A 26665-nucleotide genomic window follows, 5' to 3' on the forward strand; every position below is an offset into this window, starting at 1 on the left:
CCCGGCACGTACGAAACCTGCGCAGCAGGGCACGGGGGGGGGGGGCAGGAGTGTCTGTAACCCGAGGAGGCCCGGCCCCCTCCACCCCTACCCACCCTTTCACCCAGTGCCAGGAGGCCGAGGAGAGCCCGGCTCTGCTTTGCTGCTAGGCCCATCCTTCCCTCTGGGCTTGGGGTGGCCCCTGTAGACCAGAGCCCTGGCAGCCCTGCCCTTCCCTTGCTGGATGGGGAGGCAACAGACCCCACCCTAAACTCTACCACCACCACCACCACCCCCACACACACACACAGTTTCTAAAAATTAGGCTGGAAAAAATGTCAGACTCTTGGTGAAAGGTTGCAATGGTTAGGAGTTTTTTGTTTGTTTTTCTTTTGTATGTCTTTGTTTCCTCTCCATTTTCTTCCTCTTTCTTCCATCTCCCCTTCTTTGTCTGTCCTTCGACATTTAAGCACTTGCAGGACACAGGGGAAAACTTGTACCAGACACTCTGCTTTGGCAGGTCCTGCGGCGCGACCTCTGGGTAAACCACCGACAAGAAATAGGTCACCCAAGGAAACCGTCCCTGGGGGGCTGCCCCTGAAGCGCAGGGTCTTTCTCCCCTAACTCGAGGGAGAGCCTTGGAAAGCTTCCACCCAGCGCTGGCCGCCTTCCCAGTCGGTGGCTGCCTCCTTTGTGAACTAATGACTGTAATTATTACCTCCCTGAGTTCTTTTGTGGTCTCCAAACCCGAGCCGAGATAGGGAGGAATGGGCTTTTTTTTTTTTTTTTTTTTTTTCAAAATAAAATTCTCTACAAAGCAAATTATCATCTAGGGAGGGACAGCGCGTTAAGGAAAGACGAATCAGATCCCGTCTGCGTCTGAAGTAGGGTGTGTTTAAATTAAAAATGTAAATACACCCATTAGATTCAAAGTGCTCCAGAGCTGCGGGATTTAATGGAGTTTAAACAGTACCATTAAAGTCATTGGTTACAAAAAAAAATGACGATAATAATTATCAGTTAAATTCACGTGATTTCTACTCTGGGATTTCTAGCCTCCTCGTGTTTTAATCCGTTTCTTCCTGTAACGTTTTGCTTGCGTTTTAAACGCTTATATTTTTGACCACTCATCCACAGTAGAAGAGTTCTGCAACCCCCGTCTGCTGGCTTGAAGTGAAATATTTGCAGCATTTCGTGTGGATTTTGACAAAGAACCGGTCTCTCCGTCTCGTATCTGCACAGCTGGATACTCTCCGGATACTTCGTGGCCAAACTCCATTCCTGGAGTTGTCAACCTTTGTCAACTGCAACGTGGGAGCCAGGAGGGCCGGAAAGAGGGACGGAAGTGAAGCTCCCGCAGCCTGGCCCGGGACAGAGCCGAGCGACAGAGCCAGCTCAGCGTCACGCCTTCGGCAGGACCCCTCCAGCGCCCTCCCCGGCTCCCACCTCTGGGCCCGGTGGCCGCAGTGCGGATCCTTTGGCTCCTCCCGTATCCCCTGAACTCGGGCACGTGAGAAGAGGACAAACCTTTGTGGAGAGAATCGAACAGGGGACAGTTGTGCCCGGGGACACAAGACCTGAGTGCGTACGCGACCACCCACGCCCCAGGACACCCCTCCTAAGCGAGGGCCGAGCGGTGGTGGTCAAGACTGAGCATCTGCGGGTCTCTCTGCTTCGGCAGCAGCTTTGGTGGGTGGTTCCGGAGGTCAGAGGAAAAACGGCATCGTGTAAACACGGTGGAAATGACAGGCGCACGCTCGCGGCGCGGGCACGGCCGACTCCGCAGGAAGCGAAGCAGCCCTTTCCCGCCAGGGTCAGTTTCTCCCTCTCCCCACGAGTCCCAGCCGCAAGGCGTACTTTGAAGTTGATCCTGACCGCCAAGAAAAAGTAACGCGAATTCCACAGGCCACAAATCCTGTGCGTGCCTCCCCGTGTTTAACAGCTTTCGGAGAAAGGAAATCATCGTAGAGAAAAGATTGACTTTCTCTTCCTTTCCCTGTTAGAAAGGAGAACGCCCTTTTCAGCAGGCCACAGAGACAGCCAGTCTCCCTCTTGCCGCCCCACCCCACCCCGTGAAGCCTCTCTGGGGTCTCAGGCTCTCTAGAACCGGGGCCCAGCAGGCCGTGCCTTCTTTCCTCCTCAGACTTGGAAAGCCCCGATTGCTTAACTGGAAACCCTGTGCCCCCCTCCCACGTGCACCCAGATTCCCGTCACACGTAAGCAGCGGGCCCCTCCACTCTTCTGCGGGCCAAGGTCACCAAATGACCTGATCCCATCCCCCGCCATCCGTCAATCCTGCCAGTTCTGGCCGCTCTCCCTCGCGCGCTTCCAAGAAGCTTCCGTTTGTTTTGTTTTTTCCCCCAGCCCGAGGTCCTAGGTGATAGACTCCAGCGTGGATTTTAATTGCCTCAATCAGCAGTCTTTCTCCCCAGCCGTCAATCAGAACCTGGACAGTGGGTCCCACGAACGGTGAGCCCCCGGGGACGGCGCGGCTCAGCAGGCAGGCACGAGGCGCTACCAAGGAGCCGAAATGAGCCCATCGGAGCGTAGACGCCTTTGCCCCACCTTTCCCTCCCCAAGCTCATGAATGGCGCCTGATCCCAGCCCGGCGGCCCCGGCTCTCGAGGTCGCAGCGACCTCGGCACCAGCTTGCAGGAACCGTGCTCCCTTCCCCGCAGCCGGAGCCGGACCTCAAACAACACGCCGATCGATACGTATATAAAACTCGCCTCGGCCCCCTCCCCGCCTGGCCAGGGTCTCCCTGGTCCTCCCCTAGCTGAAGCCAGCGCGCAGCGGCCGCGGCAGCACCCTGGACAGCGCGCCCGGCCGGCCGGGGCAGCCCGCACTTCACGCCTCTGCCCTCCCGGGGCCGCCTCCTCTCCTCCTACCCCCTCGCTCTGACTCCAGCTCGCGCGCAGCCCGCCTCGCACCCTCACGATCCAGCTCCCTCCCTCTCCGTTTTTTTCCCTCCTCCTCCCCCTCATTCGTCCCCACAGGGCTCCCTGTCCCTCAGAATCTCGCGCGCGCTCCGCGCCTTCAGATCTCGAGGCTGGGAAGACCCTTCGGTCCCCTTCCCTAGTTAACCTCCACGGCTCGCAGAACGTTGTCACGTCTTTAAGCTTTAACTCTAGCACAGGCACACGCAGACACGCACGTCTCCTGACCCTGTGTGACACCCACCCTCGCCGCGCGGCCGCGCTGGTCCCGTGTGGCGCCCCCCTCCCGCCACACGTACGCGCGCGCAGGGCCGAGCCGAGCCGAAGGCAGCTCGTCCGCAGCTCGGACTCGGTGGCGACCCGCTCCAATCTCTCAACGCCGATGGCATCTACCGGCTCCGGCTTTTGGTCCTTCGGGTCTGAAGATGGCTCCGGGGATCCCGAGAACCCCGGCACAGGTAGGAGAATGGGACCTTAAGCAGGAGAGCTTTGCGGGGGGACTGGGGTTTGCGGGAATACGAGCAAGAAAAAGGGATTTTTCCATCTGAGACAGGAAACTTCTCCGGGCACTTCGCCCAGCTGTCGGGCTAAGTCCTTGACTGATGGCCCAAGAGCCCAAGATCCCCGCAGCCCCTTTTCTCCTGGGAAGATGCCCAAAGAAAGAGCCTCTAATCCCTTCCGCTGAAGGCTGGGAGAGTCCCCCAAAGACGGCGGGGTCTCCAGGACACCGAATTCCGTGGGTCTGGGCGTTGCTACCACCTTGGTGTCTGGACCCTGGGGAGGGACAGAGTGGCGGTGGAGATAGAAAAAATGGGGAAAAAGACAGAATTCTTGGTCTGGAAAGAGGACATGCGAGGAAATGTACAGCTTCGGTGTCTAGGAAATCTCGCCCCAGCTAGGTAGGGAGAGGAGTTTGCCTGAACCGACTGGCACCTGGAGGAAAGTGCAAAGAGCCGCTGTGTGGGCTTGTCCTTGGGAAACAAATCAACGAACTGAGGACCGGTCTGGGCCGGCAGGCCCCCGCGCGCCTCCCGCACCTACCCTTCGCTCCGCGCCAGTGAGCCCGGGGTCCGGGGCGCATGCCGGGGCAGGCGGCCCCTTCCCGGACCCCGGGCTTATTGACGTCGTTCACCTAGAGCAAAATTTCACTCGTGCGTCTGCTGTTCTCTTTCTGCCTCGCTGCCCGTCTGCCTGTCTTTCCTTGCAGCGAGAGCCTGGTGCCAGGTAGCCCAGAAGTTCACAGGCGGCATCGGAAACAAGCTGTGCGGTGAGTGCCCGCGCCCAGGGAAAGGGGAAGGGCACGGTCTGCGCCCGCGGCCGGCGGGGCAAGGTCGCCTTCTCCGCTCAGCATTCCCATCCGCGGAGTCGGGCTTTCTTGGCCGCGGATCGTGGGGGGGCGAGGGAGTCGGGCCCGGCGCGCGGCTGACCGAGTCTGGTGCTGCTTGTCCTTACCCAGCCCTGCTCTACGGAGACGCGGAGAAGCCGGCAGAGAGCGGAGCGAACCAGCCCCCGCGGGCCGTCGCCCGGAAGGCCGCCTGCGCCTGCGACCAAAAGCCCTGCAGCTGCTCCAAAGCGGATGTCAACTACGCTTTTCTACACGCAACAGGTGAGGGCGCCTTGCGGGCCGGGGGCGCCCCTGCCCCTCGCTCTGCTGCGCCCGCCGCGGCCTGGCGGAACCCGGCCCTGGGAACCCGACCCAAGGCGTCGAGGCGGCGGGGGGAGGCGGGCTCTACAGGACTCTTTGGAAGATAGCGACAAACGCTGGGCCTGTCCGCTCTCTCCGAGCCCCAACCCCGGCTCTGCGCTCGCGGAGGGTTCGGAGGCCGCGGCGCGCTCCCCCAGCGCCGCCGTCCGGATTGCGGTGGCCGGGGCACCCGCGCGCCCAAGCCCGATGTCGGCTCTCCAGTGCCGCGGAGGCTCCGAGCGGGACTCGGTTTCCAGATGTCGGTCGTGCCAGGAGATTCAGAACTGCAGAATTTTTTTAGGTCCTTAGATCGTAAGAGTAATTTGTACCTGCGATTTCACAGGAGAGCGATTCTATTGACTTGAGACCAGCGCACGCAGCTTTACCCCCGTTCGCTTACACACCTGGTCTCCCAGATGCACACACACACACACACACACGCACATGCACACACGCGCCCGCACACACACACACGCATGCACACACGCACGCACACACGCACACGCACACACACACAAGCATGCACACACACGCGCACGCACACACGCACACACACGCACACACACACGCACACTAACTTTGGAAACAGCGGGCCTTCCTAACAGGCCAGAGAGTCTAACGTTGCAAGTTCCACTTTGCTTTGTTGCCCGAAGGCATTCGTCAAACATTTCTGACGTGAAGTGTTTTCATACGCATTTAAGATGATTTACTGAGAGATAACATTTAGGACGAACTCCTGTGAAATAGATAGAGAGGCACACTCTCTTTTTCAGAGAGAGAGAGAGAGAGAAAGAGAGAGAGGGAGGGAAGGAGGGAGGGAAAGAAAACAATAAATTATGAATTGAAATGCAAGAATTAATTTGGGAAAGAGGAGAATCGTAATTTCTCTCATCCATTTCCCCTTGCCTTTAAAAATGCCTCCTCCTTAATGAAAATGTTCCGCGTTTTCCGAAAGCTTTTTTTAAAACATAAAATCTCTCAGTTCAAAGAGACATTGCTGATCAAGATCTTGTCTGAATGTTTTCATAGTAAATCTTAAATGTGGTATTTTAATTCCATTCTTTAGACCTGCTGCCAGCGTGTGATGGAGAAAGGCCCACTTTGGCGTTTTTGCAAGATGTTATGGATATTTTGCTTCAGTATGTGGTGAAAAGTTTCGATAGATCCACCAAAGTGATTGATTTCCATTACCCTAATGAGCTTCTTCAAGAGTATAATTGGGAATTGGCAGATCAACCACAAAATTTGGAGGAAATTTTGATGCATTGCCAAACAACTCTAAAATATGCAATTAAAACAGGTATTGTCCAATGAGAAATAATAAAGCTCTTTCTTCTTTTACAGTATTTGCTTTTTCTATAAAAATGTTATCTGTTTTATGGGGCTACTGATATTTTTTTAAATTGCAAAGTTATTTTCATCATTTAAAAAACAGTCATTATCGGAATGATTCAAATCAAAAGTACCTTCTACTATTATTGTTAATGCTTCTGAAGTTGATAATATCAAAAACATTATCTAAGTGTAAATCTTAGATTTTTCATCTCACTTATTTGGCCACGGAGATTAACCACCGGTGTAGAAGCAACCATTTGTCAGCAGAGGCCAGTAGAAGTGACCCAAAATGTAGAAAGAAAGGGAATATGGAAATGAAATCTCAAAAAGTGGGATCTGGACAAAAGCTGGTAATTTTCTTGGCATGATCAGAGACTGGATTAACCATCCTATGTAATCACTGAGCCGTGCCGGAGGGATGTTTTGGCATTGTCTCAAATGGCCAAGACTTCAGATTTGAATTTCAGATTTTCTCCTATTTTTAAAGAAGGGTGTACACACATACAAAAAAACACAATATAGACTAGCAATTCAGCCATTTTACATAAGGATGTGTGTCCCTCACAGCCACGGTGTATGTATGTAAGCTAAACAAAAAAGGGGGAGGAGCAAATCAGATACCTTTAGGGGCAGTTTTTTTTAAAATGTATTTTGTGGTCTTACTGTTAGTTTTTCACAGTATTTCTTATATTCTAGTCATTTTATAGCTCCAGGTATTACATTTATTTGGGTGCATTCCAGGCTTTCGTTTCATCTGCACAAAGCCAGCTATTCATCTGCCCAGGTCATGATCACCCTTCCTTTCCTACATTGTCTCTAATCATCCTAATACACGGTGGCATGGCACTTCATTAAAGTAATCAAAATAAGTATGAATGAATTTTGAGGGAGAGGGGGTGTGGATCTAAATTGATTTGTAGCCTTAAAAAGATTTGCTAGCGAATAAAAAACATAAAATATTACTTGAACATCAATTACCATATAAATGTCATCTTTTTACATTGCAAATTTTGGTTGATGAATTATGGGTACCATTCTAATCAACAACAAGTATTTTAATCATGTTTGCTGTGAGACTTTCAGCTCCTTTTTTTTTTCTTTTGCACATTCTTTATACTAACAGAGAGGAAAGGTATGCATAAAGGATTATTAGTATCTGCTTTTATGAGACTATGGACTTAGTACTAGATACATAGGGGAAGGAATTTAACTTGCTAATTTCTATTAAATTTGGTCTGTGGAGTATGATTTTTGAAGTCTTATTAGATATCATCTTCAATGTTCGTAGAGAACCCACATAATGTATATACTAGGCATTTTTAAATTCTCCCCCCACCAGCTTTTCATGTATTGGTGGGTGCAAACCTGCTCAATGCTCATTGCTCAATGCTTTTAATTCATTTTGTTTGACCCATTCCTCTTATCTAATATTTAAGTATGTTAATAGTAAATTGCTACCTATTACTTTTACTGCTACCACACCAAAAAGAATCTATAAAAATATTTTACATCTTCATTCTTAAAGGCTGGTGGTGTTTAAAATACAATTTAGAGATTTAAGAGAATAGGAACTGCAAGTCAATGAAAGTAACAGTTCTGCCTATCAGCGTTCCATTCAGTGTCAGTAAAAGATGGGATGATTCAATACTCAGACTTTGCCATAATGCTTGTGAAACTAAGTGTTAATCAAGTGTTGCTCTAATGCATTTTATTTTAAATTTCCGATAAAAATATGGATTAAGTTGGATTTCTAAGCAAGGTGTATCAGTATTAATTCAATGTCTCAATATTGTTCATTGCATATTTAGTCTCCTGGCCTTCTCCCCCAAATAGCACTTCGAAAAATTAACAGCAATCACCTTCTCTCTTCAACTCTCAATTTTATAGATTTTTATGCTATAACTGTTGTATTTGTCAACTAGTACTCTTTAGGGTCTGTCAGAGTAGTTCCCATCCCTGCTACCATCAGGCATTTTAATGCTCCTTGGGAGAGAGGTTATTTTACAAAATGCATGTTGTTACCTGGTTTCTACTGAGTCCTTAACCTGATTTCCACCTAGACTCCAAGCATAGAGAGGAGTGAGAAGCAGTGGGAAAATACTTTAAAATGAAGTCTTAATGTATTGTTAAAATTATCTCTGTAAGAAGTGTTGGAACAGAAAACTGCAGGGAATGATGGGATTCTGGAACAGTTTGTGGGATCATCAGATTTGGTGGTACTGGTGGTGGTTGGGGAGAGAGGAGTTAATGTAGTCTTGAATCTTTGACCTAACCATCAGACAAAGGGAATTTAAACATCAATAAATGAGGCTGTCCTTCTGTGTGTGTGTGTGTGTGTGTGTGTGTGTGTGTGTGTTGCCAATACACAAAGAGCAGTTTGGACTGACTTTGGGCCCCTTCTCCACTGATTGTGAGCACCAGGGTCAGAGTTGCCTAAGGCTGGTTGTTTGCAGAATTTTGCGCATTCTTCCAGGTTCATTTGCTAATCTGTGGGGAGCGGTCCAGAGTGTGGAGCCTCCCTAATCTCACTTGTCAAACTCACCGTCTCCCTGGCTGTGCAGACTGTTAGGTCATCAGATTTCTCAGTGGCAGAGAGGCCCGTGAAGCTACAGCTAGAGGCCTAGGGCTGTTGGGACAGCTGACAGGCTCAGAGGCAGGTCTCTCAAACTTTCAGAGAATCCTGCCTGGATTTGCTGGGCAGCCCTAGGAGGCAGCCTGTAGGGGCCACAGGAGGAGAGCAAATGTAATTAGGGAATATTTCTGCCAGAAATCGAGAGGGGCTGTTCTAACCTGTCAAACTATCTTCCTCAATATTTTCACATCAGTGAATGAAAATTTTGAGGCAGGAGAGATTCAGGTTAAATGTCAGACCAAGTTCAAAAAAATAAAGGAAGGGACACCTGGAAATTAAAGCATGAAACTTGTTTTCTCAATATTCCAAAAGTAGTCATGAAGGTGGATTGATTGGCTTTTTGATATCCTGGGGCATTACACACACTCTGGAATTCCTTTCAATTTCAGGCATGAGGTTTTCATGCCAAAGTTTCCATGGCATTAAATACTGTGTGATAATAGACACTAGATTCATCCAGACAATGCACATGAATTGGGAGAGTAGATTAATGGATAGATTTGCTAATCTTAATTAATTTCCTCACTTTAAAAAATGGCTTAGAGAGAAAGAAATGAAGGGGCATCAGGAGGAAGAAGGCAGCTATGATTTCAGCTGCAAGCTGTAATGAAGTGGGGAGTCAATGAGGCAGAGAGGAGTTGGGGGTTGTTCCAGATGTCAGCAGCAACAGCAGGAAAGAAGGCCTTTTCACTTTGTACAGATGGGTAAATGGATGGCGATCAGAATCAAAGGTCCTGGAAAAGAGCGAAAAGACAGGACACCATGCAAGGCTGTAAGGAAGTAAAAGCAACCATGCTGGAGAATGAACAAGAGATGCACAAGTCCCAGTCCCTCTAAAATGTGCCCTTTCCCAGCTCCTATGCTTTCCCTGTGTCTAATTCTCTAATCATGTGCCTGGGGCTGATAAAAGAGCACTCTGGTCTGGGAGATAAGCTATATGTTGCCTTTTGTCCCTGCTTTCCCCATTGCCTTCCTTTATCTTGTCTTGCCTATGCTGGTGATGAGAGACTATCACATCCCCAGGCTTCAGACAGGTGTTCAGTAAGTGGCAGATATCTTTTTATCAGATGCTATTTCCATAATTGTCAGTCTTCCAAAATTTTGGCTGCTAAGCAAATCACAGACTTATCAATAGGCTTTTATGGGGCAAGGCGAAGAAACAGAATTTTAATGAGATATTTAAAATCACATTTTAAATGATAGCCTCAGGAGTATGTGGATGTCAATCCATTTGGAGAGTTTTAGAGAAATCTAGACATTAATTAGATAAGCCTGGCTAATGAACTGCTCAGTCCATTGAATATATCTTCTTGGATATTGTTGACAAGACAGTGATTTTAACTGTATTCGGCTCTATTTTAAATCACAAATTTGAGGGAGCTCTGTTATTTATAATCAAGTATTCAGAGAGAGGAGAATTGACAAGAATTAGCTTTGTCCATCCAATCCTTAGACAATCATCACCTTTTGAATCCAGGGCAAATCACTCTGCAGAGTGTCCTATTTTCTCATTTTTGCCCTGTCTTTTGTAATCATCAGCCATTTGTCACAGATATTATTATGAATGTTGGCATGCCTGGCGGATGTCATGGTGTGACTGATTCTCCGAACAACTACAACAAGAAAGAATTTTTAGCAGCATGACTGTAAACAAGAAGGAAACTGTCATTAAATTGCTTTGGCTTGCAGTAGCATTTTAGTTTGCAAATGTATTGAAAGAGTGGTAGGAAATAAACTAGTGTCCAGATTGCAAACTGCGTTTGTTGTTTTTTAAAGTGAATGTTTAAAGAAAGATTTTTAGAGTGTGTTTTAAAAGAAATACCAAAACCCAACATAGTCTCTGTGGTTAGAAACAGTGCTCTTTGTGTGTGTGTGCATGTGTGTGTGTGTTTTCTTGTGCACACGCATGTGTGTACATGTTGGGTTTCTGAATATGGGTTTCCTGTTACTGAAGGATCTTTCAAGGCTCTTTAGCTAGAGACATCATGTGTTTAAAAGGCATTTATTTTCATTGGATGCAATCCTGATTCTGGTATTACATTTTATTCAGGGCATCCCAGATATTTCAATCAACTTTCCACTGGATTGGATATGGTTGGATTAGCAGCGGACTGGCTGACATCAACAGCAAACACTAACATGTAAGTAGCTAAATGCGTTTTTATATAATCCAGGATAACTTTTAGTGAGATTCCATAGTCTTTACCTCTGATGTAAAAATCTCTCTTCATTAAGTAGCCCTTAAAATAGTGATACCAACTGCAGAAATATATGAGTGTTCACTATAGCTTAATAGAAAATAGTCCTGATATATCTTTCATACAAACTATATAAAATTTTAAAAATACAAAAGGACTATTTTGGCATTTTGGATTTATAATTATATATCTTATAAAAGAGAGATGAAACTATATGTTGTCTTTTAAATACTATTACTCTGCAATTTTCTTTATTTATTCAATATGATAAACCACCCTTGTGCATTATGCCAATAATTGAAGCTCTTGACTTCAGGGATATAAAAAAATGAGCATGCCTATTAGATGACCTTTTAGAAATAATTTTCTCTCTGCTTAATGTTATAATCATAACATTTGTGAATGTGTGGTTTGAAAAAGGAAATAGTCCTATAGATATTGTAATGATGAATTATTTCTTTGAGTTACATACATAAAATTTGGCCATTTCTACATTTCAGGTTCACCTATGAAATTGCTCCAGTATTTGTGCTTTTGGAATATGTCACACTAAAGAAAATGAGAGAAATCATTGGCTGGCCAGGGGGCTCTGGTGATGGGATATTTTCTCCTGGTATATGATATTTCAACCTTTCCTTGTGTTTTTTCTTCCGATATGCCTCATTATGAACATAAGAAAGATTAAATATCTAGTCCATATTTATGATTAGGTTAATAGGCTATGTGTCAGTCAGAAGAATGAGTGTGATTAAGTGTACATGTCCATTGAACATGCCTCCAAGCTAACTACCCCATGCTTGGACATTAGTTATTTGTGTTCAAAAAGAGCATAACCAGAGAAGATATTTACCCAGTACTTCTACTGTGATCCTACATGCAGGATGTGTGGATAATGTGGAACAAAGGAATAAAGATTCCTAATAAGGAATTCACTCTCTGATGCTCTTCCTAGAATTAGTGAAAGAAAAAGGTTAGCCTTATTTAACAAAACATTCACTGCTTGACGGAGCATAACAAGCAAGATCTACTCAATAGAATATCTGTACTACTGTAGTCTTTGAAGTAACAATGAGGGAAGCTGATTTACACTAATTTCAAGGAGGACAGAGTATGCCTTAGATATTTTCTTAGAGCTAAAAAAAAAGGGTAATGATTTCTTCAAGAGGTTTCTCATTCCATCTCTTCTTTATCATGCTATTCAGCCTTGTCCATCCTGCCTTTTATTACCAGCCATTGCATTCTAAGCTCCATTATTTACACCTCTCTCAACCAAGAGAATCAACCTGAAACAAAAAGCTGTGTCCTTGGTTCACAGGTCTGTGTGTGACCTTGGCTGATGTAGAGAAAAATAAAAGTTAGAAAGGCAGTGGGAAAAGAGAGTCACTGACCCATGGAAAAGATACCTGGTATGCCGACCACCATCTAATGAGTGGCAGGAGGGGACAGTCATCAGTATGCTGTTGTACCAGTCCTGCCGGAGATGCCAGAGCCACTCCTGCCATTGTGTGAGGCATAGCAAAGACCAAGTCATGATCTCTCTTCAGCAAATCTACCAAGTCATGCAGATGATGAGAGAGAGGGGAAAAAAAGTGGAAGGAAGAAATTAAGAACAATCAACAGTGGAGTGGCCTCAAGGCCCTGGTTTAAATTAAGCATGTTTGGGTGCATGCTCAGATCTGCTGTTTTATTTTTTGTTTTTAAATACATAGCACAATTTTACAGGTGCTGAAGGAAAAAGTATTAGTTAAATGGAAGGGAAAATTAGCCTTTTTTTAAGTCATTGAACACCAGCTGTGATGAATTTTAAGCTAGTCTTTTTTTTTGTAGGGCACTTAGTACTTCTTTTCCTTTGGAAAGCCATCTCCTGTTGAGGGAGATTTGTCATCAATGCCTTTGAAGGCATTTTTCATGAGGAACTAGGGGGGCTTGGGAGATCAACATGATTTTTACTTTTATTCTCCCTCCCCTTGTATGGTTGGTTGTAGGACTGAGCTGTCCCTGAGAAGAACCTAGAGCATCGTGGGTTCTATTTTAATGGTTCCTAGGAATGAAGAGAGAACAGCTATACCCGTTGACTCTGAAAATTTGACTAATTTGACTAGGGGCCAGGCCTAATTGACCTGGCTGGTCTTAGAACCTCCATGTCCCAGAAAACATACACCCAGGTAAAGAATCCTCTTTGGCAGTCCTGCTAGGCTAGTTATAGACTTAGGGCTTGCCTCTCCACCCTCATCGATGATGGGAAATTATCAGGTAGAGAAGACTTAAATTTGATCATGGATGGGGCTCCTTCCTTGGGGTCTAAAGGCCCATATGCTCTCACCCCAAGACAGAAGGTATAGATATGCTGCAGTATAATTTAGACATTGCAAAGTTGGGAGGGGGCAGCAGAGAAGCAATTGCTAGCCTATTTCTGTTCTACTTTCTACAAGGCATCACAGAAGAGAAATGGCTCCTAGCATCCTTACTTGTTAATGGATGCTTCAGCAGGTAGCATCTAGCCTTGCTACTGGTATAAAGGGTCTTACGATTTAAGGGGTAGGAATAAGAAAAATCACAGATCTTATGTGCCTGTGATCTGAAAGTTCTATTCTCTGGGACTAAATGTGAAGAGTTAGATCTGTAACTTGAATACATAGCTCAGCTCAGTTTGCCTTACACCTCCATCTAAGACATCCAGGTGTTTCATGCTTCATGGGAAGTCCTTTAGGACTCCCAGAAGAAATCTGTGTATGTGATGTCACCTACAGCTGGAACCAGAGAGAACTGGAACACTTCTCGCTGCTCAGCAGGTCATGAAGCACGAGGACCAAGGAGGAAAAAGGAAAGCATGGCTTAGTCACAAACCTTTCCTCTCATAGATAATAAGAGCATGAAGTGGTCGTGCATCTGTCCTCACACCTGTGTTGCACAAAGAAGTCCACTCTGTGCAGATACCCAGAAGACTCTTCATCTGTCTTGGGACTGCAGAGCCTTTAGCCAGATGATAACTGAGCTGCAAAATAAGGGATGGGAGGTCAGGGCTGGAAGCTGCCTGACTAATTGCACTGTGAAGAGCATTTTCTTCAAGTTCATCTTCCCCTTTCTCTTCTCCCCTTTTCCCCTCCCCAGCCTCTTTAAGAAGAACAACTAGAGCTGTACTTCTCAACTGTGAGCTATTTTGCTGCCCACTCCCCCCCGCCCTCCTCACCTCCCTACCAAGGAACATCTGATAATGCCCGTAGACATTTTTGGTTGTCATAACTGGGGAGGGCAGGTTGCTACTGGCATCTAGAGGGTAGATGCCAGGGGTACTGCTACACCCTGTAATACCCAGGACAGCCCTCACCACAAAGAATTATGTAGCCAAAAATGTCAATAAGCACCAAGGTTGAGAATCCATGAGCTGGAGTGTAAGGTCCTTTAAAAGATGGCCCCTTGTTCAGCATCCTATAATCCACCTTTTAGACATAGTATCTGCTCAGAGCAGACTTGACCTGGATTCTGCTTGTCTTGTGTCTCTGGGGTCCAGAAAGGTAGGAAATGCCCTCATTCTGACTGATGGGAGGCCAGGATCTGGGTAATGACTGCTCTGTGCCAGGCGGCCTGCTTGGGTCAGAGCTCAGGGCTCATGAGGCAAAGGTTACAGCCCTTCATGGGCCACTCAACTTGGCATGGGGCCCTCCAGCTCCTCAGTCGCCAGGAAGGAAGGCAATTCCAAGCACCCACGTCATGGCAGGGCCTGGGGTTGTCTCCCTTTGGGTGGGAGGGGAGGGGGTACCCTCACTCTGCCTCATAGTCTCATGTCTTCCACACCAGCATATTCATTTACATTTGTAACAGTCTGTCTTTTTCCTGAAAATCCTAAGCTTCCCAGCTACCCAGAGGAAAGTTCACTTATCTTTGCTTGTCAAGTGAGACCCTACCTACAATATCTAAATCTTATTTTATGAAATCCCTGACAATTTTAGGATGACACAGGAAAAATAATTCAATATGGACTTAAAACTCTCTTAGTTGTGTGTTTTCTTATACGTATGAAATAATATTTTGTTAACTAATGCAATTATGTTTCAATGATGTCTTTGAGAGGGAAGAACAGTTATGGGGGAATGAACTGATGACTATGATGAGATAGACTTGGATATTTATCCTGCATTCTCTAAGACTCATTGATTATCAGCCCACACCATTAACTTATTTGTTTCAGTCCAAGCACAAAGCATTGCATGAGTTGCAATGAAAATAATAATAATAATAATAACTCTTCTCTATCAGGTTATTAGTAGGATTTTACAAGCCTAATGCAGAACGAGCACACTCACAAGTTGGGAAGGAAGGCAAAAATTTCTCTTCTTAAAAGCCTCTTCAAAAGATTCTCAGCAAGAGCAGAACCAGTTGCAGTTGCAGTATGGGAGGTGGCATCCATCCTATGGTTGGGCTGATGTACCTTCTCTGAGCTCTCTTAGGTCCTTTGAGTTGAGGGTTCAGTTCAAAGGATAACCATTAAGGTTTTCTCCTGTGTGCGAGGAGGACTCTAGGTCAGTGGAATTAAGGAATGCTGCTTGCATGCGAGATGATGTTGATAATGAACAGAAAAAGTAACCGTGTGTTGCTGTGCACTTTAGGTGGCGCCATATCTAACATGTACGCCATGATGATCGCGCGGTTTAAGATGTTCCCAGAAGTCAAGGAGAAAGGAATGGCTGCTGTTCCCAGGCTCATTGCCTTCACATCTGAGCATGTATGTGTTTCTGTTCTTTCCAAGTTTAAGGTTATATTCCATCCCTGAGTTGAAGGAATGATGGCTTAGAAATGCTTTTTCCCCAGAGGTTCTCTTTCTGGAATGAGGGGAGAGAGCATCTGAGTGGTACAATGGTGTGTTGTGTCTTCCTTTTCTCTTTGAAATTCAAGAAAATCATCAAAGATAAAGGAGAGTATTTTACCTGTAGTTTATTACCTGTAGTTCCCACCCTCCACTTTTCTGTGATAATGTTGTGCTTTAGGGGAAAGGGGTGAGAAGAGAAGGCAGAGTGACTACGAACTCATTTGGATCATCGGTGCTGTGCCTACATGACAAAACTCCAGTACCCTGTTGAAACAGTCTTTCTGTTTAGAAGTTCAGTCAGCTGATCAGATAGATATTCTACCCTCATGGTATCTTGAACCATTTAACATTAATCCTTGGACTTGGCCAGAGGTTTTATTACTATAAAGAAATAGCAAGGTGATCTGTCACATCTGATCTTTGGGTCAGATCTGTCTCAGCCAAGCACAGACTCCTGCCTGTGGCCAGGCTGCTGGCCAGACAGAGGCTGATAGCTCTAGTCTTCCTTGTTGAACGCTGTGGCATAGAACTTCATATTCCTTCCATAGCCTTCAAAGAGTCAGCGCTGTTCCTTCTACTAACACCAAGGCATTGAAAAAGTGGCCCATCCTGTTCACATAAATTGAGCTAAACACTAAACAGCTTTAGCCTACCAGGCAACCAGCTTTCTCCCACATGCAGGGGTAAAGCAGCAAACAAGCTCAAAGTCATGCTGCAGCTGTCTGAGCAACACCTTGGCTCCAAACCCTCCTGCTACACATGGTCTGCAATAAACCAGAGGTCCATTCCTGGACAGGCATCGGATAAGCATCACCTGCCATGTAATTCATAAAACTGTTCCTTTGTGACCTCTGCCTCAGAGTAGCCTAGGGTTTGGAAAACAACTGCTTCAAAGAAGGTCAAGAAGCCCTCTGGTGGCTAGGATAGGAGACAGGGAGGGAAGAAAGGGTCCGTAAGGAGACTAGAGACCAAGTGCTCCCGTAAGATGTCAGTCAGGATAAGCAGGGAGCCATAGTGGGTCTCAGTTCTACCACGGAATTTTTTATTTTTCCTGTTTTAGGTGGGGTGTGTCTGTCTGTGTGTGTTTATAACAAAGAAACAAAGGGCAAGTACTGATTGGAAGCCAGCGGATACAGTTCACTACCATAGCAGTAGCCATGGAATTAAAGGAAACTAATGATTATATGTTAACAAATTATCTTGAGCATCTTGTCTTCAGTCATGTTTTGGGCTTTTGTTTTTTAATGCCCTTCCTCAATGTATAGGGATCAAATTTAGCAGAGAAGATCACAGCTTGAAATTACCTAGGGTTTTACCTTTCTATCGCTGCTGGAACAAATTATCACAAACTTAGCAGCTTAAAACAACATGAATTCATTTCTATAGTTTTGGAGGTTGGAAATCTAAAATGGGAAAAGCAGGCTGCACTTCTTCAGGAAGCTCTTGAAGATCCATTTCCTCACCTTCTCTGGCTTCGAGGCCACCTACATTTCATGGTCCGTTCCCCCATCTTCAAAGCCAGCAGCATAACATCTTCAAACCTCTCTCTCTCTCTCCCACCTGTGCTTCCCCCACCACATCTTCTCTGACTCTGACTCTTCTGCCTCCCTCTTTCACATATAAGGACCCTTATGATTACACTGGGCCTGATCAGATGATCCAGGAAAATCTCCCATCTCAAGATCCTTACCTTAATCTCATCTGCAAAGTTTATTTTGCCATGTAAGGTAACATAATCATAAGTTTTGGGGATGAGGATGTGGACATCTTTTGGGGGGAATGGGATGCTCATTATTTAGTCTTCCACACCTGGTACCCCACCATGAGGTAGCTTTCATTCTCAGCATCTCTAAAGGTAGAAAATATGATATAACTTTTCTTCTCTGTTACTATTTCCTTGAAGTGGATGTGGACCCCTAAATAGTTAAATGTTACTATAGTCTCAGCCTCAAAAAGCCCAGATGATCTTATCTTGGCATCTTTTTCTTTTGAATTCCGAGCTGTTTCTGCAAGCTAAATTGAGGTTGGCTCAGTAGCAAGTTGCCCTGTGCTTCCTGCCAGGCATCTCTGGTTTCCACATGAACTTCTCAGCCTCCTGCCTGATGTAAATTGATGTAGCCTTGCTCAGAAAGCTAAGGCCATGTGGTCTGACAATAATCTTTCTATACCTTCTCTTCCTAACATTGTAAACTTACTTTTTCATTTCTAAGGGGAAGAAAGGCGATTCTGCTATACAACAACTATTAGATTCTCCCTCTTCCTTCTCTATCCACACACAAAATTATGAATGATCATATGAATCCTTCCTAAAATACCAACTGGTTCTAACTATAGATTTATCATATTTGACGGATGAACTGCAATTCCAATTTGCAATATCTGATTACTATTTGACAGTTTTTAAAATACTTGCAGTATATACAAGCTTGTTTGATTCTCGCAACAACCTTGTGGGATAAGTAGAACAGAGATTATTATCAGCATTATAAAAATGAAGTCAGCTAGGTAGGTAGAGCCAGGATCAAACTGGGTTTCCTGATTCCAGACCAGTGAGGTCCCTGCCCTCACTACCACTGTAGAAACAAGATTAAAAGATTCAGTAGAACAGTTTTGTATACAACAGTTCATCGATTGTCTTAATATTTTATACCTTCCCCAATCAAATTTCCACCATGTGCCTTTTTCTAAATGTGAAGGTGATTCTAAATTGTTATTCCCTCCACCTACCAAAAAAGCCCTTCTCATTACCTCATAGGGCTGGGCTAGAGGGGGCTTTCAGCTCTCATTTAAAGTACTCCTATGTCTCCTTGAACAATTGACCCAAACCATTCTGGACAGATGAGCTCTTAAAAGTGAGATCTGCCCTTGAAGCTTCAGGTTAACAGTAACACAATCCCCATCCCTAGTTCCTTCTGGACCCTAGACCTCTAGCATTCAATTCATCATTTAGCTCCTTCTGGCTTCAGGCCAAGCCACATATTCCCTTGGTCTTTTCAGATTTTACAATCACTTTGTCTTTACCAGCTCCAGAAATAGATCTCTGCAGGCTGAAGGTAAAAAAAATACCAAGTCATTTCTCAAATGCCTTTTCTTCAGGCTAAACAATGTCACTCCTTGCATGGAGGTTTTTCCTCCTGAATTTCTTGGCCTATGGGGAGAAAGGGTGATGGAGGCGCTGCTGTGTTGATCCAGTGAGGAGAGGCGAGGCCAATGGCTAAGGCAGAAGCTGCTTCAAGTGTTCTCTCTTCATGCTCTTTGAGAGGCTTCCAAGGCCCAAGACTTTTGGAGAAGTAAGTGAGAACCTTATAAACACTGGCCTCAGTGCTTGGGGCATAGGAAACTCTACATAAGTACGAGTATTTGATAACTAAAAAACAACAACTTTGTTTTATAGATGAAGAAACCAAGCCCCAGAAATGGCAGATGCTTTGCCCAAGGTTTCACAGCCAGTCAATGGCAGAGCCAGATCTAGAGCCTCAGTTTCCAACAATCCCAGGCACTGCTCTTTCAACTCCTGGGTTGGATGACTTGAACACCACTCTTTAGCTGGCTGCTCTAAATTCATTTATAGCATCTTTCCTCAAAGCCCATTTTCCCCCCGTGGTGGTTATTCTAGTGCTAATGCAATTTCCTGATCTACTGAGCCAGGTCAAGTTAATGTCCTTTCTTCTATTCTGAGCACTGAGTTTATAACTTGGCATGTTCAGAGCCATAGAGATGGAAATGATGTTGAGAAACTCTGTAGCCTTCTGCATCCAACCAGAAACTTCACACATTCAGAAACGAAGAGTCATCTTTTGTTTTCTAAATGACCCTTCACTCTCTCTCTGTTGCACCCCACCAAAGCTACCCACATCTTTTCTGGTCACCAACACAGACTAAAACTTTACGTCAGTTGGGAGAGAAAGCTTTTAAATTCTTCTGTTTGTTCAAGCCAACTGTTTTCTTGTAAAACTTAAATAAGACTAAATTAAACAAATAGTATTGCTGTGAAGAACATTAGAGGAAGTAAATAAATCACTGAGTTGAAACAAAAGATGGCATTTAAGCTATGACTGATGAGCTCCAAAATTACTTTTCTCTAAAGTACAGAATTACAAAATCACAGAATTGGAAGGGATTTTAAAGATCATTTGGTTTAACACTCATCCTTTACTGGAAGCTCATCACCTTCCCCAAATCTTCAGTCCTAGAAAGGATTTGTAAAAATTAGTCTGATGAGTTTTCGGTCCTTTCTTGAAACTAGGTTTAGAGGAAAGCTAAGATTCCAGCCCAATAGTCCACATCTTTAGCTCTAAATCCTTTGAAAGCATAAACCATTAGCTTAATTCCAAATTCCTTCTATTTCCTTGAGTGACACGAGCTCTTCCAGAAAGAGCTTCCATGAAACAGCATAATCTCCTCTAGAGGATTATGTTCTCCATAATCACAACAGACACTGGGACCCTTTAGGCAAATCACCATAACTAATTTACTCTACCTTTCACACACCAAGCCCAGCTCCCGTCCGTATCTCCTGGAGCCAGTCACCAATGTTCTCCCGAGGCTCCTCATGGCCTCAGCCTGCTTCTGAAGGAAGGTAATTCTCATAACTGCTTTAGAAAGATGGTTTTTACATACTACTACTTAAGAGCATTACAATTCCAAATATAGATCTCCTTTAGAAAAAACAAAGTGACCTGGGCAGCTCAATTTCTTCCCAACCTCCTTCTCCCTCCATCCCTCCCTCCCACCTCCAGTAACCATAGATTTGTTGTCTCTGGAAAGTTCAATGTATTGTTGTGGTCTTTTCTTCCTTCCTCCCTTTCTTCCTTCCTTCCCTCCTTCTTTCCTTCCTTTCTTTCCTTCCTTCCTTCTTTCTTAGCACCCACTTATGAGTGAGGACATGCAGCATTTCTCTTTCTGTATCCGGCTTATTTCACTTAACATAATTTTCTCCAAGCTCATTCATGTTTTTGCAAATGGCAGAATTTCATTCTTTTTTATGACTGAGCAGTGTTCCATTGTGTATATATACCACATCCAGTCATTTTCCTTATCCAGTCATCCATCGATGGACATTTAGGTTGGCTCCAGATTTGGGCTACTATAAATAGAGCTGCAATGAGCATGGGAGTGCAGGTATCCCATCCACATGATGATTTGCATTCCTTTTCGTATACACCAGAAGTGGGATTGCTGGATCACATGGTAGTTCTATCTGCAGTTGTTTCAGAAACCTCCATACTGTTTTCCATAATGGCTTTACTAATTTACAGTCCCACCAAGAGTGCAGAAGAGTTCCCCTTTCTCCTCATCCTCACCAACATTTGTTATTCTCTGTCTTTTTAATAATGGCCAGTCTAACTGGGGCAAGATGATATCTCAATGTGGTTCTGATTTGCACTTCCATGATGATTAATGGTGTTGAACATTTTTTCATGTAGCTGTTCATAATTTGTGTGTCTTCCTGAAAAGTGTCTATTCAGCTCTGCTGTACATTTTTAAATTGGATTATTTGGTTTTTTACTGTGAAGTTGTTTGAGTTCCTTATATACTCTGGATGTTAATCCCTTGTTGTATGTACAGTTTGCAAATATTTTCTTCCATTATGTAGGTTGCCTTTTCACTCTGTTGGCTGTTTCCTTTGCTATGCAGAAGCTTTTCAGTTTGATATAGTCCCATTTGTTTATTTTTTCTTTTGTTGCTTATGCTTTTTGGGGTCTTATTCATAAAGTCTTTGTCCAGTCTTACTTCCTGAAGTGTTTCCCATATGTTTTCTTTTAGTAGTTTTATGGTTCAGGTCTTATACTTAAGTCTTTAATCCATTTTGAGTTGATTTTGATATATGGTAAGAAGCACAGGTCTAGTTTCATTCTTTTGCATATGGATATACAATTTTCCCAGCACCATTTATTGAAGAGGCAGTCTGTTCCCCAATGTGTGTTCTTGTTGCCTTTGTCAAAGATCAGTTGGCTGTAAGTATGTGGGTTGATTTCTGGGTTTTCTATTCTGTTCCATTGGTCTGAGTGTGTTTTCATGCCAGTACCATGCTGTTTTGGCTACTATAGCTTTGTAGTATAATTTGAAGTTGGTAGTGTTATGCCTCCAGCTTTATTTTTTTGTTGTTAAGGATTGCTTTGGCTATTCGTGATCACTCCCATGTTATTTTCTCCTCTACCCTGTCCTGTCAAAACCTACTCTCAGGTAAGAACCTGAGAGTGACGCTGAAATGTAAGTGACAGGTAAGACCTAAGCATTGCCACTCCTGGCGGTACTTCCATTGCAATAGAAGACAAAGGAATGAGGCAGGAGGGCACAATTCCAGCCACTGGGCTGTGAGATGTTTCTTTATTTCTTCCTTCCTTTACTCAGTGCTGCTTTGTGCCAGACATTGCCTCAGGCACTGGGGAGGCAGCAGTAAACAGACCCAGTGCCTACTCTCAGGGAGCGTTCATTGTCCTGGAGAGAAAGGAAAAAGAAGTGGTCTGGAGGGGGCCCTTGAGATCACATTCCACATCAGGTGACTGACTGTTCCTTGCTCTGAGTGTCAGGTCAGAAGTGACTGGATAGAAAGTTTTCTGCAGGTTAACAGATAAAGCCCATGAGCTTTGGAATTGACTAGAAATGGTGACAAGCCCTGCTCTGCCACCTCCCAGGGCATGACCTCAGACTAGTTACTTCATTTCCTCCTCATCTGTGAAATGGACATGATGATACCCAGCTCACATAGTTGTTGGGAGGATGATGTGAGATGATACTTGTAAAGGCTAGAGCACAGCACCTGGCCCTCGGTGAGCATGCCACAAATGGCACCTAACGTTGCTATTATAACCAGCCCCCCACTGGTGTCCCAAATGGAGAAACAGTTGAGTCCATCCAAGAGGCAAGACGGAAGCAGCACGGAGAGCAGTGTGTCAGGAGACATGTCTGGGGGCAAATTGTTTCCTTAAGATGGATGTGTCCCTTCTTCCAAAATACCAGAGCCATACTCAAGGATTCACAGCCTTGGAAGAGTCTAGGTCCTCTATCATTACTTGTATAATTTTGAGATTTTCCTACACACTTAATACGGCACATATTTATTTTAAGAAATAAGGTGAATTGACATTAATTTAGTTTGAAGATTTCAAAATGCCACTCAAGGTAATGGAGGATGGTATCACATTATGTAGGAGGATGGGAGAATAAGAAAGGCAACACCCTTCTGAGCACCCGTGGAGCGCTTCACGTGCGACATTTGCCCTTCTCACACCAGTTTTTCCAAGAGAGGAGCTCATCATTGCAGTGAGCAAACAGTAGCTCAGAACAAGAAAGTAACTTGTTTAATAGAAGCAGGTGTCAAACCCGGGTCATTTTGCCTCACATTAGCTCTTTCCATTACACATTTTCATTCACTCTTCTTAAGATCCCCAAGTCATGGAAATAATTGTTGTCCATTTAGTGTTCAAAATGACATGCTCAGTGCTGGTGTTCTCACTTGTCACCAACTGTCATTTTTGGATCTCTCTTTTCACGTTAAACTTAATCCTGGTACACAACATTCCTTTCTTTTAACTCATGTTTATGGTACAAGCTCACAGTGGGATGACTTTACTAGTTAGAATGAGTGTGCGAACGATAAGGTAACAGCTTCACAGAAATGCCTTGTGCACAGCTCCATACCACCTCCCAATCACACAGAGCCCCCAAAAACATGGATGGGTGAACCCCTCCCTTCCAAATTATGATCATTAGAAATCAAAGAGGCCATCTGACGGAGTCCAGGCGTCTTTGTAAATCAGATGCTTTGGAAAGCAGAATGCTCATTTTGGACAGTTGATGAGCAGAAGCAGGGACAGAGGCCACCATTCTTCCTCAGGCAGATGGAGCTGTCATCTTCCCCAAGTCTTAGGATGCATAGGAGGCTAACCAATGGGTGTGTCAGGGGTGTGGAAAAGGAGAAGGACAAGGACAAGGGGAATACTGTTGGCACTGCAATCACTGAGGTGGGGGAGGTTGTCCAAGGTATGGAAAAGGTCAAAGAAGCAGATTCCAGATCAGTCACACGCTGGGCTTCAAGATCTACTTTTTTGCGGATCCATGATACATAATGATCTCCATTCACCTCTCTTCATTGTTTCTACACACACACCCGTTCACTCCACCCACAAAGGGGAGCAGTCTTGGTACAAAAAGATCAAGTCAAGGACAATTGATAGATCTTGGATCTAGAAGTTAGGATGTTTGATAGAATGCCCAAAGAGTTAAGAGCTGACATTTCCAAATTAGTGTGTTCTTTCTCTTTCTTTATTTGAAGGGTCTGGGTTGCTTCTTTCTTTCCCTAAGCAGCTGGTCTTGTTAGAAGAGCCTACAGTAGTGTCCTGCTTGGTAAGGATCCCATCTTAAGCCTACTGGGGTAGGTGCCAAGAGGACCCCTGGATTTGATTTTATAATGGCCCTTAGATTAGAGGCATTGGGGCCCACTTAGTCTACCATTGTCTGGTTCCAGTCTCTAAAGCCACAACTCAACATTGGGATTCGTGACCAGAGATTTATGGCAATAAATAGTGACATTTCCCAGTACTTGTTCCCTGAGCTTATGGTCAACAGATTCAACAAATATTTATCAACTCTGTAACTCTGCTTTGTCCTCATGCAGCCTCCCATGTTCTAGTAAGGGACAAGCAGTAAACTAATAAACATTTACTATAATGCCATGTGGTGGCAAGAGAGTAGGATGGTAGTTTGCCATTTTATAGGATTATCATAAAAAGGATCTCTCAGTGGAGGTGATATGTGAGCAGAGATCTACACCAAACGAGGGAGGGAGCCATACAAATATCTGAGAGAAGGATTTTCCAGGGAAATAGAACAGCAAGTACAAAGTCTCAGGGGTGAGAACGAGGTTAGCAAGTCCCAGAGGACCAGGAAGGTCAGTACCACCAGGTAGAGAGAGCAAGAGGAGGGGAGGGAGGAGATCAGGTGGGAGAGGTAGCTGGGGACTGAGGACTGTTTTAATAATCCGTGTGTCCTCCAAGCCTAGCAGAGGCTTTCGCCTGAAACCCTGTGATCCACCAAGCAGTTTAATCTGGGTCTCATTTAAAACTTTGGTGGTGACTACTAATGGCTTGAAAAAAATGAATGCAGCTTTCCAAACTCATTACCTAAATTCTAACCACAGAAGAGAAACTGGCATGCTAAAACTCTGAACTGGTTTGTCTCAGAGCTTCCTACCACTCACCTTACTCTCCCCCATCCCGGAAGGTAAGATTTATTGTCCCCACTCATGCCGCACTCGGTGACCCTTTAGTCATAGGGCTGAAGGGAACCACGGAGCTCACGCCTCCTCCAGCCTGACAGACCCTCCTTCTGACTCATTCTAATGCTGGATGACATCATCTCACTTAACCCAGAATGCCTGCTTATTTATTTTTTTTATTACAAGTATTTTACAACTATAAAATCCCATATTATTTGCACATGTTTTAAAGGTAAGCTGAATCATGAAACCTGTGTATAGATTACCTATGTATTAAAAAAAATAGAAAAATTATTCTTCCATCAACCTTGAATTTTTCATTTAATATAAAATTAAAATCATATGGGCTTTAATATCTAATACCCTTAAATATCAATATGAGTTAGTCCTAAATAAGCACTAAATTCCATCAAGGGTCTATTGTTATTTTTCCCAATTCAGGGGAGGAGAGGGGTGTGTGCCCATTAGCTCATTCCCCAGCCATTCTATTGATGAACAGCTGATTGATAATAATCAAACCATGTCTTGATTATTTGGGAACAAATTTGAAGCCTTGTAGTTTTCAATTTTAGTTCATAATTTTCCCTTCTGAAGCCACTCAGAGCAGTCTAGCTCCCCATCCCCGCCTGGGCACAACCCTTCAGATCTGATGGCCACCCATGCCACATGTCCCTACTACCTTCTGCTCACAGCCAAGCATCCTGTGAGTTCTCTATAGACACAGGAGGCTGTTTTTTGGACGCTGTTCTTCTCTGGTTCATCAAGAAGTGGTTCCATTAAACTGGTGCCAAGGATTTAAAATGATTCTTCATGCATTGTCTCACCAGCAGCAAGAGAGACATGCCATTCAAGCTTTCTTCACTGTTCCTTCCTCATTAGGCAGTATCTTTTTCTCTTCCCAAGTTCCTTCCTATCCTGGGGTCCCTTGCTATTTGTGGATAACAGTTAGCTATTTCTCTGCTCTGTTTCCTGAAAATATAAACAGACACAGTGTTCAGTGACTAATTTTCTTTTTCATGCCTCATATCACCTTTGTTCCCCATCTTTAAGCTTCCTATCTGGGCATATGTTTTTCTTTAAATCCATGGCATTTGGTACAGTGATCAATTATCTTGGGTAATTGCTCCTCATTTAAGAACCCCTATTCTTTCTCATTAAAGACCAGACAAGAATACTTCCTCTCATTGACCAGGTGCACCAGATCTCTTACTTATCCCCAATTTGCCATTTTGCTGTTTAGTGCTCAAGAGCTCATTTAGCAAGGGGTACAATTTGAGTAGCTTGTGCTCGCTCAGTGGGGGCTGCTGGCTCTTCTGTGCCCTCTTGGCTGTAAGAGACTTAGCACTGTTTTCCTCTGAGCTCCCTCTCTTTAGGGTCACCCAGAGCTCTGCTAAATACATAAAAGAGAACGCTTCTTTTTGGTGGAAGAGTCATGCATCTTTACAAACCTTGACCCAATTAAGCTCTCTCTCCTTGTTCCCAGATATCTTGGTAACGATTGCCCACTTTGTCATTCTGAGGTTGTAAAATGAGTCTAATGGCCCTTCCTCATTACATCTAGCTACACTGGGCTTTTTAAACTCCTCTATTCAGTGTCTGCTTTATTGGTTAACATTATTTTGCTGCTGCTATAAATGTGATTTCTTCTTGCTTTTTAGACAGACCCCCTAAAAATATGTGCATTAGGAGTTTCTGTGCTGCATATTTAAGAATTTAGATGAGTCAAAAGTGGGCATTTGAAGAGAGAGTACACTCTTTGGAACTGTAACTTAAAATTCCAGTCAGCAAGCCTTTGGAGATGTAAATTGAGGAAGCAGCTCTCCTTTTGGAAAGCTTAATGGCCTGTAGTTAATAGTAAGAGGCTGATGGGCAGA

The 26665-nt window shown here is 44.5% G+C and overlaps 1 protein-coding gene across 1 annotated transcript in view; it reads left to right on the forward strand.

Moving 5' to 3' along the window:
• The first annotated feature begins 3297 nt into the window (after window positions 1-3297).
• Window positions 3298-26665, forward strand: part of GAD2 (glutamate decarboxylase 2) — an 80194-nt gene continuing 56826 nt past the window's right edge. Inside the window, exons 1-7 of the mRNA XM_063100260.1 lie at window positions 3298-3373; window positions 4123-4182; window positions 4372-4521; window positions 5666-5899; window positions 10617-10707; window positions 11265-11377; window positions 15372-15487. Of these exons, the coding sequence (XP_062956330.1) occupies window positions 3298-3373; window positions 4123-4182; window positions 4372-4521; window positions 5666-5899; window positions 10617-10707; window positions 11265-11377; window positions 15372-15487 (840 nt within the window). The remainder of the gene's footprint in view (window positions 3374-4122; window positions 4183-4371; window positions 4522-5665; window positions 5900-10616; window positions 10708-11264; window positions 11378-15371; window positions 15488-26665) is intronic.

The sequence above is a fragment of the Cynocephalus volans genome, chromosome 6 (genome assembly GCF_027409185.1).
Source record: "Cynocephalus volans isolate mCynVol1 chromosome 6, mCynVol1.pri, whole genome shotgun sequence".
Classification (NCBI taxonomy): Eukaryota; Metazoa; Chordata; class Mammalia; order Dermoptera; family Cynocephalidae; genus Cynocephalus; species Cynocephalus volans.